Source organism: Athene cunicularia (assembly GCF_003259725.1).
Source record: "Athene cunicularia isolate RWA chromosome 3 unlocalized genomic scaffold, athCun1 chr3_part1, whole genome shotgun sequence".
Lineage (NCBI taxonomy): Eukaryota > Metazoa > Chordata > Aves > Strigiformes > Strigidae > Athene > Athene cunicularia.
Genome location: NW_020799097.1, coordinates 111,384,113 through 111,399,140, shown reverse-complemented (window position 1 = coordinate 111,399,140; position 15,028 = coordinate 111,384,113). Strand labels below are relative to the sequence as shown.

Sequence of the window (15,028 nt, the reverse complement as noted above, 5' to 3'; positions counted from 1 at the left end):
TTACTCCCCAACACAAATTCATAACAATAATACAATATTGTCTTCCTTGACTTTAAGATCATTTCATTTGGTATATGCAGTACTTAAAATAAAGCATCTACTAACAGTGTCTGACCAAACAGATTTCGACTGCTATATACACTATGTTCACTGAACAGCTAATTTTACTCCGTAAGAGTTAAAGATTTCCTTTCAAAAGCCAGAAAATGTTCACAGACTTAGAAAGCTACAACAGACTTTTTAAACAAGTAGATCATGAACTTCTAACAAACTTCTAGATGTAGTATAAAATTACAGCATGGAAAGACTTATTACTACAGTTAGTTACGGTAGTTCTTCTCTGGTGTCTGCCAATTGCCATTACAAAATCTGCAGCTGCAGAGTTCAGTTACTGGCAGTGCCATCACCTAGTGTTACAGGCACTCCCTCCTCTCTGCATCTTCAGCGCTGGAGTGACTGGTAGAGGGAGCTCCCTCCTCTCTCTGCCCCAGATAACCCTCCACTTCTGGGATAGCACTGGCTCGCAGTACATCTAAGTAGAGAAGGTAGTCCTGGAGACAAGTTGGCAATGGCAATTTGCGGATAAACCGGTCCGATCGCAGGCGTTCACTCGTTAAAATGGACCGGATCTCAAGGCGACAGAGATGAGACAGGCAAGGAATGAGGGCTGAAAAATTAAAGAACAAGTCAAACACTGAACAGGACACCGTGGGATTACATTGCTTGCCCACGGTTACCTGGTTTGGCTGGATCCCATCTGAACCCCCCAGCCCCTGGCAGATAATGAGGCTAAGGTCTTGATAGGGAAGGGCTGTCACCTGCTAGAATCGGTGTTTTAGGCATTTCCCTATAAGAGCTAGAAAAGTTACCTTAAACTTCTAGAAACAAAGTATCAAAGAATCACTTTATCCTTAATCAGAGAGTTTCATCTAGCCAGTCTAGAACAGCTACCTGCTTGGGGAGAGAGGGGCCTGTACCACCCTACAAGAAATGATAAATTAAGTCTAGAAGTAAATCAAGCAACAATGAAATAACACAAGGGAAAGCACTTGTAGGGTAAGTACCAAATGACAGCATGACTCATCATATAATCCCAAATGTTCTAACATGTTGCTAAATAGCTTGATTTACGACAAGCATTGTGCTGGAAGATACACAAACACATCTGTAAATGTGCATTCACTCAAAGTTTCCTATCAGCTTATCCTGATACAAAACTCTAGTGCCTCCAAACTATCCTAGAGTGGCTTCTTCATTTATTTATTCACAAGCAATCTCTAACATTATCTGCAATAACTTCTGAATTTCAGTACAGAAGGGTAAGTATGGCATTCTGCAAGCCTTCAGCTGGAGGTGTGGACACCTGTTCCTGAACTTTTCCACAGGAACCCTTCATTTTTATTTTCCTGTGCTCACTCACATGACCAGCTTACGGTTCGAGAGCTTGGTGTTTCTCAAGAGGGGAAGGCTGCCTCTCAGCACAGCAGCTGGCCTGCTTGCCCTGACTCCTATTGCCTTCAAGAATGAAAAAGTGAAAACTTTCAAACTTCCTTCCTCTGCTTTTTACTCTCCACTTTCTCTCTTCGGCTTCAGTACTGTATGATATTACAACACAAATATATTTACTAATAGCAAAGGAAAAAAAAGGACTTCACCTAAATTTCCACAAATAAATTGTTTTTCCCCTCCAAAAATTTATCCTAATTAGTTTCAAATATTCCAAAGTAGTATTTAATAATATTACCACTTAGACATTTATAAAGTCATTACAGATCCTTTCAAAGAAGAATTTGCTGTGAAATGGGTCACTAACAAAGACATCCGAGTGCAATTTTTCAGTAACATAATGCACAGGTCACAGAACATGACCTGTATGTTAAAGCTGCTTTTCTGAAGGGTGAATACAGTGAGCACTAGTGTTTTCCTGGACAATCAGTTACTGAATCTTTTTTGGACTGACCACATTCTGATTACAGGAGTGACAACAGCTAGATCTGCAGGTATTTAATATGATGATTTATAAGGTTTGTATTTTAATTACTGTCAAATGTTTACAGAACAGCATAGACTTCACTGGAAATACAAATCTAAAAAAAAATAATCAGTGGGATATTGTCTAGAAAACATAACCAAGTAATATTGATCATCTTCCCTTACATCTTCCAAGAGGCACAGTACTAATTTACAGTCACTACCCATATTTTATAGCACACGCATTAATTTGAAGTGGTCAAGATAGCCTAAACTAAGAATACCTACTTGGAACATGCTAAGTCTGAATTGAACAATGTAATGAGTAAAGTTAATTAAAATATGTTTTGCTTGCTTGCTTGTTTAGGGTAATTGCTATACCTGCTCCCCAGTTTCTGGATGAGCAATGTCTATTGACTATTAAACCTTCTTTGCCATCGTGCATGAGCACACAGGGCTGTTTCCCACTTACAGCCTGGAAGCTGGCATACACGGACACTTTCTTCCCCTAACCTTACTGCTTACCAAAATGGCTCTTGGGAGTCCCATTGAACTTCTCTTTGTAGTCAGAAAGGTCTTGCTCTACAGCTGGAGGAAGTCTCTTCCAGTTTGTGAACTCCAGGATGAAATTAAGGGCATTCTCGCTCACAGAGAAAATCCTGCATAACAAAAACTCACATAAAATATCATTTTACACAACAGCATAAATAATGAAAACAACGCCTAGAAAGCTTTACTATTTTCTGACAAATCTTGAACAACCTACACCCTAAGCCCATAAACAGAAAACCATTCAAGAGAAGTCCACAATAATTTTGACAGCATGAGCCTTTACTGATGTATTTTTATCTTACTCCATTTCTTTTTAAAAGTAAGTTAGACTGTAAGAGAAAAATATCTGCTCTTAAATTTAAATGCCTCAGTAATAGCATTCTTCTCTGCACTAATTTCTTACTCCATTTCTACCTAAATTTTAGTAAGGGGTCAAGATATCAGAGCATTGTAAGCATGACCATCATTTTGGGGAAAAAATGCACGTATTTTCAGCTACTTATTAAAACAAAACCCCTCCAAATTTGCAAGTGTTTCAAACTCTCCTACTAGAGATTGCATTTATATGTATTCAGAAATCAGTATGTTCTACATTTCAAATCTTTAGCATGTGTGAGGAACTTTTAACAATAGCTTAATTGAATAAAGTGTTAAAGGAGGTTTAAGTAACAGCAAGTAAACCAACTGTTTTGAGTATTGCACGTGCTGAAGAACTGTGCAGTTTCGCAGAACAGCTTCTCTGCTAGATGTATACAATCCTGAATTTCCACCTGAATAGAAATCTAAATGCTCTACATATACAAAAATAACAGACTAAAATTTTAATATACTTGCTTTGTACAAAAGATGAATGTAAACATTATTTTATGTCCTTTCTATGTTTTATTATTTCATTTTTCATATTTGACTGAACTTTCATACATTCACCAGAAACCATTCAGGAGACAGATGTGATTGCCTCACTTTCTTTAAGAGAACGTTCATTTTACTTTTCCCACTGCAAATTAAAATTGTAGGTGTCTAGACTGACGAGTTGGTGATTGATTATACAGTTGTTTTGCACAAGGAGCCAGAGACTGTTAATGAACCATATGCATAAATGCCATTTGCTGTCTACTATCCTCCTGTCATCTTCCAGGACAGAATAGTTAATATTAACATTAAACTTACAAAACCATTAGTTTTGTAGATTATGATCTGTTATTTTAAAAAGTGGATATTTAAACAAGGAAGTAATTGATACAGAAGTATTTGTGGATTATGTAACAAAACCCATTATATTCGATATACATGGACAGTGAGATTTGTTCAGTCACTGAATTGTAATCTTGTAGTGTTTACTTTTGCAGTAACTTAGTCTTCTTTGAATAAATACGATCTACAGAAGCACACATATACCATGCTTTATATATTACTGTTCAGAAAGCAAGGAATGCTAATGATTAGCAGAATCTTACTGTCGTAAATGAATACAGTTAAAACTACCAGTGATCTCTTAACCACGATATCTCAACAGTATCTAAAAGATAAATCAATATTTAAGTAAACCTTAACTGTATGAAAGAAGCAAGATTTTAAGTAATGAACGTAATGAGTTTATAGATCTCACATTATGTTGTTAACAGCTGAGACATGGTAATAAAGTCTTAAGTGTCATCTTCATGGACAAGCAGAAAACAGAAGAAAATACAAATACTTCAGACTTTTACTTGTGTATGCCTAATTAAATAGAAACCATCACCAATTACTTATTAGTATGTGGAAGAATTTGGAAAAAAAAATAAAAATAATCAGACTGGCATTTGCGCCACATTAGTTTAACACAATCTCTAACTGCATCTGTTTCCTCCCCTCCTAGCCTTGGCCCAACTTCACTTTACATTTGTTTTCCATCTCTCCTGACCTCTTTCTCAGTATTTGAAATTCTTCTTACCATTACCGTATTATACATACACAAGCAATTTGCAACTAAATCTGGGGGCTAATAAGAGAGACTCAATATCAAAATTGTAAAACGACGCCTTTCTCCAGAATAGTGATAAAGCAATCTCCATTCTGGCTTTCTTCCTAAAAGAAACTGGCTTTACTGAATCCAGCCATTAGCCGTGAATGATTTATTTCAAACTTTCCCTAAGCCTCACCATTCCTTATCATGGCAGCTGATTATCAAGTACTATCATCTGAAAGCACATGTTAAATAACATTGGCAACAGCTTTACAGATTAGCATACAATATTTAAGTAAACAAGATAACATTATCTGCTTACCAGAATCTGTGCATTAAATTCACTGGATTAAAACCAGCCAAGAGCAGATAAGGCAGCCATTTCTTGTACTCCTTATGCACTTTTAGTGTGTAACTTACGAACTCCAGCAACTGGTCCCCAGAAGGCAGTGAACAGCCCAGCTTCAAAAAGCGTTTAAACAAAGTAAACTTTTCATGGATCAGGCAATATCCCAAATTAATCCCAAGTAAGGTGATCCCGTATTTCAGGAGAATATCAATGAAATAAAAAAACCTATGAACAGCACACAAGGAACAGGACATACTGTTAGTTTTCCCCAGAAATCATCTACCATTTCACATCATATCTCTGAGAAAGCAAATTTCTTCTACCAAAAATTCCCCCAAATCAAAGGAAAATCCAGCATGCCATTCTGACTACAGTTCTTTCTGAAACGCATCAGTTTAAAAAGTAGAACTAGTTCAGGAGACTCTAGTCCCTACACAACTCATTTGCTCTTTTTGTCCTAAAGAACCTATGGTTTCAACCAGCTTCCTGCCCTTCAAAGCAAGATCACAGACAGAAACTGCCCAGAGTCATCAGTCAAATCTGTAACACCAAGGTATCACCACACTGCTGATCCACTATAAGCTGCTGATCTGCTATAAGCAGAATTTGCACTTGGGCCACAACAACCCCCAGCAGCGCTACAGGCTTGGGGAGGAGTGGATGGAGAGCTGCCAGTCAGAGAGGGACCTGGGGTGTTGACTGACAGCCGGCTGAACAGGACCCAGCAGTGTGCCCAGGGGGCCAAGAAGGCCAATGGCATCCTGGCTTGTGTCAGCAATAGCGTGGCCAGCAGGGACAGGGAAGGGATCTCACCCCTGTACTGGGCACTGGTGAGGCCGCCCCTCGATTCCTGTGTTCAGTTTTGGGCCCCTCACTACAAAAAGGACATTGAATGACTCGAGCGTGTCCAGAGAAGGGCAACGGAGCTGGTGCAGGGTCTGGAGCACAGGTCGTACGGGGAGCGGCTGAGGGAACTGGGGGTGTTTAGTCTGGAGAAGAGGAGGCTGAGGGGAGACCTCATCGCCCTCTACAGCTCCCTGAAAGGAGGGTGCAGAGAACTGGGGATGACTCTCTTTAACCAAGTAATAAGCAACAGGACAAGAAGGAATGGCCTCAAGTTGTGCCAGGGAAGGTTTAGACTAGGTGTCGGGAAGTATTTCTTTCCAGAAGGGGTTGTTGGGCGTTGGAATGGGCTGCCCAGGGAGGTGGTGGAGTCCCCATCCCTGGAGGGGTTTAAGAGTCAGGTCAACATAGTGCCGAGGGATATGGTGGAGTTGAGAACTGTCAATGTTAGGTTAACGGTTGGACTAGATGAACTTTAAGGTCCTTTCAATCCTAGTTGATTCTGTGAGAAATCACCATGCCCACTTGATTAGGTTCCACCTTAAAAATAGGCCAAATACAATAGATGGGCAGTATGTGAAAATATCAAATCACTGCAACCCAGAACTCAGGGACCAGCCCAATGTTCAAACTTGTTTAAGATTTAATTCATTTGAGGAAGCTCTCCAACCCACTGAACCGTTGTAAGCATTTAAAAATGTTTTTACTAAAATAATGTTCTCATTAGCAATTATAATATGGTAATATGAGAATGAATGGTATTATGACTGATAATTAGTGTGTTGCTTTTTAGTTAGTAATTAGATGGCACTTGACAGAAGTGATTCTGAAGTGGTGATATATGTTACCTGCCTACAGCACATTTTACTGGTTACCTGGTTTGCATTCCTTCCTAAATTATTTATTATATACCAAGACTAGGACAGAAGGCAAAAAAAATTATGTCCAAGGATTTTTAAAGACAATTTCTAGGAGTCTGCCATAATAATCGGTAATAACAAACCCTATGCACTGCTTCACTGCACACCTTATCTGTCATGTATGGAGATATGGAAAAACACATTTTGCCTTGTATCCTGATGTGTGATTTCACATGTGCTATTTTGGATCTGGATGAGTTCTCGCCTCAAGCAATTCAAAATCACCTGCAGGCTGACCAGAGACACAAGAGGCTCTAACAGGCAGTCACTGGGATGTACTTTCACTATTTAAAAAAATTAATTCTGTGCTTGATTTCTCTCCTTGAAATAAGCCCTTTTACTTCAAGTAGGAGAAACTCAGTCAGAATATTACTGTAGTATTTTAACTTCAGGAACATTATGAATGACTGGCAAGTTATTTATTACAATTATGGCACTGTAGATTGATAGTGTATATTTGGTAAAGTTTTAAGAAATTTTCCTAAACCAACTGTAAGAATGGGCGATCCTATTAATTAATAGTATGCAACTAGTACACACTTCACATATATTCAAACATATCCAGCAAAGAATATCCCAAAGTTAATTCAACAGCTTTATTCAGGGGGGAAAAAAGTACATAACCTGAAGACCACTATTTTTAATTATAACAAAAATTGTTTCTCAAATAGCCTGTACACATCTGTGTCCAAGCCTCAATTGTTTATAGGATTCAGGGCACCAAGGCAGGTCCTTCTAAATGTTAGTAATTTGGCTAAAAATGTTTGCAGCTGACAAACTTCTGGAATCTAAGAACTGTTAAAATATTGCATATTTTAATTTTTCTTCTTTAAATAAATCCAGATCCCATGTGGAAGACAAGAGGCAAGAATGAGAATCTGAATTCACGTTTCCCAAATGTAAGCCATCCCCAAGAGCTATGATTTTGCCTCTACTGGATAAACTGCTTTTTAACAGGGTGAACTAAATTCACTACTAGCAAAACCGCATTAATCTAAATGGCAGTAAATAAGCAATAAATTTTAATCCATGTTCATGAAGCATTCTGTTAGAATCTGAGTTTTAAGATTTAAAAGCCTTCATTGAAGATACTTTCCTTAAGGCAGCACACTAGCCACATAACATTATTTCACATTAATATTCTTGAGGAGTGTCTACAAAGGGTGAACTAACCAGAGTTCTGCCAAAATATCACTGAATGGACAGCAATCATCTGAAGAAAAAAAAAAAGTTTTCAAATGTATTCTCTACCACATGGAATTCCTCTGTGGTTTCTAAAGCATAAAGCAGTATTAGGTAACTGCTCAGTTAACAATGTAAAACACAGTGACATTACACCTCTATACAAAGCTCAGAACTGTCAAGAGGTGACTGAGATTTGATTCTCTCTCTTGATTCGAGTTGTGTCAGTATTCAATTCTTTGACTGTTTTTTTATATATTGAATCAGTTTGGAAGGAGCACAAGGTGAGCTTGGGGACAGCGACATCTAGATCTTTTACAGTAATAGTCCACTTCTCCATGAATTGACTTCCCACAGAAAAAGGAGTAAGAAAACACAGGGGAAAAAAAAAGAAATCAACAATAAGGATGTGAAGAGCACCACATTTGACACATATATCTACCTGTGCACACTTAGGAGTAAGACTTTTATACCTTATTATTTTTCCTCCAAAATTATAGCCTTTGCATTATGAAGTAAGCATTGGTTTACTTCTCATTGAATACCAGGGGTGTGCATCATGCAGCAGGTGTAAAAAGAAATGGGTCATGATCTGAAAGAATGTTATCATTCAGTTTCTCAGTCTTCCTTACAGCTACAGAGTTAGGCTGATTAATTCTGCTTGTCTTATGCACGAGACCAGCATACAGAAAAGGAAAACACTATTTTCCAATAACTAATCCTTACTGAAAAGAATCTGGCTACTTAAGAGTCCTTTTGCTCCAATTACAGCATCGAGTTGCATTCCCAGAAGACAGAGATGTGTTGATAAGGCCTTCTGAAAGCACAAAAACTGCAATTATGTTCTACAAGACTCTTCTTCAAAGAACTGAGCTTCCCCTCAGAGATTTCAGTGAGGTTCTTCAGCTCGTGCCTGCAATCCAAAGTCCACACACCATTCTGATACTTACAGTTTAACTCTGTCAGCTCAAGGTTGAAGAAGGAGGGCAGGAGAACAGCACATTTTAAAAAAGTTAAATAAAGACCAACATAATTATGAGTAGTTTCAAAATATAAGAGGTATACTTACTCTTTTTGGAAGGCCATACACATGGGAGATCTGCAGTTGAAGTTAAGGCACTCTTGAGCATCTGGACTGTAGCCTTCTTTAAGTAACATTTCCAAACATTCTTTGTTACCACCATATACTGCTGAATACACAGGGCTCACTTTGCCTTTGCCTCTGTCACAAATTCGATCAGTAATTGGTATTAGCAACTCTAATATCCTGCAAATATTTAAAAACATTGTTTATTTTGTGATCTTATACAATAATTAATTTTAAATGTATGATTATTTTTCATATGGTCATTACAACTCAAGAAGAAAATACTACCTGTTTTTTCACTACTGAGTTTGCATAAAAGAACAACGTTTACCATATCGTACATAGACCCGTAACAAACATTGTGCTTTGGCATGGATTTAGGCTGGCAATAAATTTAATTCTAACCAGGGACAGATACTTCCTATTACCTAATCATCCTTTTTACAGCAATAGAGCACCACTACACATTAAATCCAGATTTCATAGAAGTCTGGAAGCAAACTTACATTTTCAGTTTGCTTCCAGACTTCTATGAAAGTTGCAAATAAAATGAATATTTACTTCTGTTCAACAACACTGAGATACTGAAACAGAAAAATCATTCTGCTTCATAGCTTGGACCTCCAGTTCACATCCCTTCCAGCTAGCGAGGATTAGTGACAACACCGATTCCTTTGCTACTGGAATTTAACAGCACTGCTCAGAGGTTGCCAGTTACATACTCTTGCAAAAGCTACAAAGGGCAGCATTTGATTTAAAGACATTTCTAGTACTGACAACTTTGCTGACCCATCGTCCATTTCTGAGAAAATGAACAAAAAATCAGCTTCCTCAGTATTTACTTACAGTCTTCCCTCCTCATCAGTTTGGGGAGAGGCATCAATTTGATGCAGAAACTTCAATGACCGCTCAGCTGATTACATGCTTTTGCTAGGGGTAAAGATCAAGCATCTACTAATAATTTCACAGTCAGTATCATCATTAATATATTTAAGTGTTGTCACACATGTGCAAATCACTGGGTTCCTGAGACATGCTTCTCTGCAATGGCCTCCTACTCTAAGAACTCCCACTCTTGGTTTTCTGCTGTGAAAGCAACTTAGATCATTGAGATTGGGGAAAGCTACAAATGCATTTCTAGAAAAAGAACTGTTTTGTGGCTTTGACTTTCAGGCTGGTTCAGCGAATTCATTATTTGCATATGATTACTTCTGCTACTTAATAGTCATTAATTTTAATTAAGAGCTGTTCAAGTCATGTATAAAGTGTATGCTTTTCTTATATTTTGAAATGTAAAAGTAATATGGCTATTGAGTGAACTGGTATATTCAGCACTGTGGAAAACCCTTTAAACTCATTAGGATATGGTTTACTGGGACTACTAACAGACATTTAAAATATTGAAAGAATTAGAAATTCTAAACTACAAATCAGCTCAAAAACTTATTTTTCTTCCTTACAGAGCTGCTTCCACTTTGGCGATTAGGTTTTTTAAACCAGAATCTTGTGTCTGAATGTCTTTTTAATCACCTACTTTTTATGGCCCATTTCAGCTGCTGCATGAATAGGTAACTGCCAGTTATCCTGGTTGCAGTAGAGATTTGCATCTGCCCCTTTTGATAACAGGAGTTCCACGCATTCGGTGTGGCCCTCCTGTGCGGCAATCAGCAGGGGAGTGGCTCTGTCCTTGGCTTGACAGTTTATGTCTGCACCTGCCAAAAAAGAAAGCCAATACTTTACATCACCATTACAGGACACAAAATAAGCAACAAATTAATGTTAATCAGTAACTTGTTTTCACAGAGTGACTTCACAACACGTTTTCCACAGTAAGGAAACATTAACTAGCTTGTTGCTAACTTTTTAAGCAGTCAGTGCTTTAACATTAACTCTGTCAAAGACCAGCACAAGCTGAGATAAACATGCGAGAGGAAAGGCAATTGGCCAGGCAATCTTTTAATTGCAATTATTTTTGTAAGATTCTCCCCCTGTCTAGTAGATCAGTTAGTACAATTTCTCTGGTCAGGTCATGGCACCATCAGGCTTAATAGTTCTGGCAATTAATTTTGGTTGTAAGGACACATGCACTTAGACATAAAAAATGAATTATGTGAATGAAACTGTTGCTGTCACTTTATGACCAGAAAGAGATACCTTCACTTTGCCTGAACAACATCCTGTTACAAGAGCAAATGTCATGAAAATCAGACCACTAATACAGTGCTACTGAGGGCGTCTAGAAGACCTTGATGAACCTTAATAAATCAAAAATATTAAAAGATTATTTCCTATCATCACGTGCTCAAAATGATATAAAATTACAGAGACAAGATTTAAGCAATTAAGATAGTTTTGCATACCCATTTGCAACTAAAATCACATTAAACCCACTAAAATTTGAAGTGATGAAATGCAAAAGTAAACTAAAATTGTATCTGGAAACAGGCTGATACAAGTTTAAAAACAATGAAGCTCAATGAATGATCACTATTACCATGGGATACAAGCAGTCTTAAACTCTCCAGCTTTCCATACTGAGCAGCAACAAACAAAGGTGTAATTCCAAAGTCATCCTTACATTCCTTGCTTGCTCCTTTCTCCAGGAGTATTTTCATTATCTCAGGGCATCCCTGAAAGAAATATTTTTTTGTTAACCAACAAAAAAGTGGGGAATTAACATAAATCTATTTTCCCCATACATTTCAAACAGAAATAATAAACCCCCATATATTCAATACTCTAAAGATGTACAGAAGAATTAATGACAGAAAAAAAATCAGACGTTTAATTTATTTTTTCACATTTGCTCATTTACATGATATATACAAATGGAAATTAAATTAGTTTATTAGAACCATTAAGCTCACGTATTTATATTCTGGAAACAGGTCATACATCTCACTGATGATGAGATACTAAGCAGAACTCTTTCTCAAAAAATCTTTTAGGAGATTCACTTCCCAAATACCCATGTGAGCTTACAAATACATGCAACGCTTATAATACTTTAATAATTATTTCTTCCCAGCATGAATATCTCCTATAATTTCAGATATGTTCTTCAGTGCATTGCAAGCCTTCAGCATCTGGACAGCCTTATGACTGCTAGGGTAGGTTAGGAAAAATTACCTGATAAAAGGCCAAGAAACATAAATTATCACTCAGAATACACTAGTTACACGGAAGTTATATGATACACTTACAGGTTACCTGAAAAGAAGCTAGGTGCAAAGAATTCCATCCAGACCAAGAATGAGATCCTTGAACATTTGCTCCATGTTGGAGCAGAAACTTTACAATGTCTGCATGTCCATTTTCAACAGCTTCAAATAGAACAGTGAAAGAAAAAAAAAAACCACCCTTATTAAATGGATTTAAAGACCTAATTTAAAAACTCAAATGGTCTCACCACTAACTTCCTGACACAGTAATCATAATTCCTTTCAACTTACCTTATATATGCTTACTTGCCTTTTATGCTTATCCCCCAAAACAGTATTGGAGAATGGAAATTTATCCACAAAGTTTTTAGTTAGACTTGTCAAAATTCTACCGACATTGTGCTAACACAGATAACAAAATCAGGTTTCTCTCCTCCCTCTTTCCCACAGAACACTGAGACAATTCTGCAGCAGCCACCTACCTGCATGACAGCTGCAATGGCCCTCCAAATTTGTGAAGCCCAGTGGCTATTTTACAACAAATTCCCCCAAACTTAAACTTTTTAAAAAAAGTTTAAAACTACCTTAAACACTTATATAAAATTAATGTATAATGTGTACATATAATGTAATTTATGTTTCATTAACAAAGTGTCCTTTAGCATCCTGATCCATCCTTGAATTTTGCCAAGGCACATTTTTTCCAAGTTTTTTTCCAAGGCACATTGCCTATGTAACTGTAAAAGCTTGGTATGGAGAGAAATGTCCTGTGAATAGCTGCTACTGACTGAATAATTTTTAGAGTATCAGTGCACGGAGCTTGCCAAAGGAGTGCCTCTGGCTTGTAGTACTCAATATCCAACACAGAGCTGTGCCATCACTCTATTATATTGTCTGGACTAACCTGACCATAAACTTTTTCCTTTTTTAAAGATCTCTTGGATACACAACCCCAGGACCCTTTCTTGGCCCTGTCTAATCTATGTAAGCATTTAGACATAGTGTTAATTATCATTATCCAGTGTGCTTTTAATGATGATCTCCCCACAACTGCTACCTGTTACCAATTGTTTTAAACAAATAAACTATTTAGTTGCTTAAAAATAAAATGTGAATAGATGTAAACAAAGGTAATGTAGCAGCCATGATGTTTGCCTGGGTACAGAGGTGAGTAAAACAATAAGCGTATTTAATCAGATGATTTAGACTCAGGATTCACTACAGCAGAAGTTTTAAACATTTAATTATGTCAAACATAAATCGTAGAAAAAATACTAAAATACTGGACCTTAATTGCTAAACTAAGAATTGCAAAAAGAGGTCTTTTATATAAGAAACAGAGAGGAATTAAAAAAGAAATGAAATACTTGAAGCACCCTCATACAGATGTAATCTTACACCTCCTAGACATTTTCTGTGCTAGAAAGATAATGCAGGAAACCAATTTGATTTTACAACTTGTTTTTAAAACACAATCTGAAGCAGATTTACTCATGAAAAAAAAAGGTAATTTCTAGACTCAGCCCATCTCCAGGTCTAACACCTTGTACTTAGGCTACAAAAATACGAAACAGGGTAGGCAGTGAATGAACTCGGGTGAGTTTCAACTCAGTGAGTAAGCTTTTCCCCTCACTGATTGTTCTGAGATTTCAAGAAAGCTCATGTCACCTAGGAACAGTGGGGTGGTTGCTTCGGTGGTAACTCCATTGGGGTCAGCCCCAGCTTCCAGAAGAATACGAACGCATTCCAAAGATCCATGGCGTGCCGAAAGGTGCAGCGCACACATCCCTTCAAATGTCTTTGAGTTTATGTAGCCATCAGATGGAGCTACAAATGAGAATAATGAAGAAAAAAGTGTATTTAGCAATGAATTACAAAATAGTGTTATTTTCTTAAAATAACTGAGTTACTTTATGTGTGGCCTACATTGTATCCATGAAGGTGAGGTTCTATGAACTCTTTTGAACAGCAGTGTCAGTTTTTGCTGGCTCTATGCAGATACCAGCCTTGGATAGAGAAGGTAAAGTAAAATCAAATGCCATTCATAGACATGCCTGTTTCTCTTTACCATAGCTAGTCAGTAACTATATGAAACCATACAGAAATTCACCAAAAAAGTAAGAACAGAGTAAGAAAGAGCTATTTAATTTATATTTTATATGACAGGGTTTTGCAGAAAACATTTTAAATTTAGCAGAAAACCCACACTATTTCGCATCAAATTTTCCTTACCTGCACGAACCAGCAGCCTCAGACATTCACTCGAATTGTGAGCTGCTGCTTCGTGGATTGGCACCCACCCCCTGTTATCTGGAACATCGATGCTGTATCTCTGCTTAAGTAGTTTCCTCAGCATTTTAACATTTCCTTCTCTGGCTGCAAGCCCCACAGCAGAACATCGATCGGAGTAGGCTTCCGTGAAATCCATCCCTGTGGACGGCAATCTCTGCAGGAGGAAAAGTGGGGGGAAGAAAGGCAAGGATGGGAGACGCCCGTCAGTACAAAATATATGTATCATGGGCTCTTTCGTTTTGTTTCGCAGAGGTTTTGGGTTGGTTGGTGGGTTTTGGGGGGAGTGCTCGTGTGTGTTTGTGGGGTGTGTGTCACAGCTCCCCTGCCTCCACCCAGCGGCTCCCCGGGCCAAGGGATATAATTCCTAGGCCAACTGACCCAGCCACCTAAAGGCAGACCTCCGTGCACAGGACGGGCTCACGCTGCCAGCCGGCAGAACCAGGGTCCCGCCGCGGGAAGGCCCGAGGCCGGTGGCCCCTCAGGGGCAGGGCCCGCTGCCCCCCGCGCCGGCTGCCGAGGGGGAAGCCGCTTCTCCCGCCCGCCGGCAGTGCGCAGGCCCGCCCGGCAGTCGGGCAGCCATGTGGGTGTTCGGCTACGGCTCCCTCATCTGGAAGGTGGATTTCCCTTACGAGGAGAAGATGGTGGGGCGCATCCTGGGCTACAGCCGCCGCTTCTGGCAGGGCAGCACCGACCACCGCGGCGTGCCGGGCAAGGTGAGGAGGGGGC

General features: G+C 38.6%; 2 protein-coding genes across 3 annotated transcripts in view; one reads left to right on the top strand and one right to left on the bottom strand.

Moving 5' to 3' along the window:
• Positions 1–392: 392 nt before the first annotated feature.
• Positions 393–15,028, bottom strand: part of LOC113477741 (ankyrin repeat and SOCS box protein 3-like) — a 20,229-nt gene continuing 5,593 nt past the window's right edge. Inside the window, exons 1-10 of one of the 2 annotated variants that reach the window (XM_026844296.1) lie at positions 14,932–15,020; positions 14,243–14,456; positions 13,679–13,837; positions 12,060–12,172; positions 11,344–11,479; positions 10,384–10,561; positions 8,832–9,029; positions 4,791–5,042; positions 2,497–2,630; positions 393–667 (exon numbers count right to left, since the gene is read on the bottom strand). In XM_026844296.1, coding sequence (XP_026700097.1) covers positions 414–667; positions 2,497–2,630; positions 4,791–5,042; positions 8,832–9,029; positions 10,384–10,561; positions 11,344–11,479; positions 12,060–12,172; positions 13,679–13,837; positions 14,243–14,438 — 1,620 coding nt within the window. In that variant the 5' untranslated portion in view covers positions 14,439–14,456; positions 14,932–15,020 and the 3' untranslated portion in view covers positions 393–413. Of the gene's footprint in view, positions 668–2,496; positions 2,631–4,790; positions 5,043–8,831; positions 9,030–10,383; positions 10,562–11,343; positions 11,480–12,059; positions 12,173–13,678; positions 13,838–14,242; positions 14,457–14,931; positions 15,021–15,028 lie in introns of those variants that run through there. The other variant, XM_026844295.1, reaches the window with a different exon arrangement.
• Positions 14,761–15,028, top strand: part of CHAC2 (ChaC cation transport regulator homolog 2) — a 14,341-nt gene continuing 14,073 nt past the window's right edge. The window contains exon 1 of the mRNA XM_026844300.1: positions 14,761–15,015. Coding sequence (XP_026700101.1) covers positions 14,881–15,015 — 135 coding nt within the window. The 5' untranslated portion in view covers positions 14,761–14,880. The remainder of the gene's footprint in view (positions 15,016–15,028) is intronic.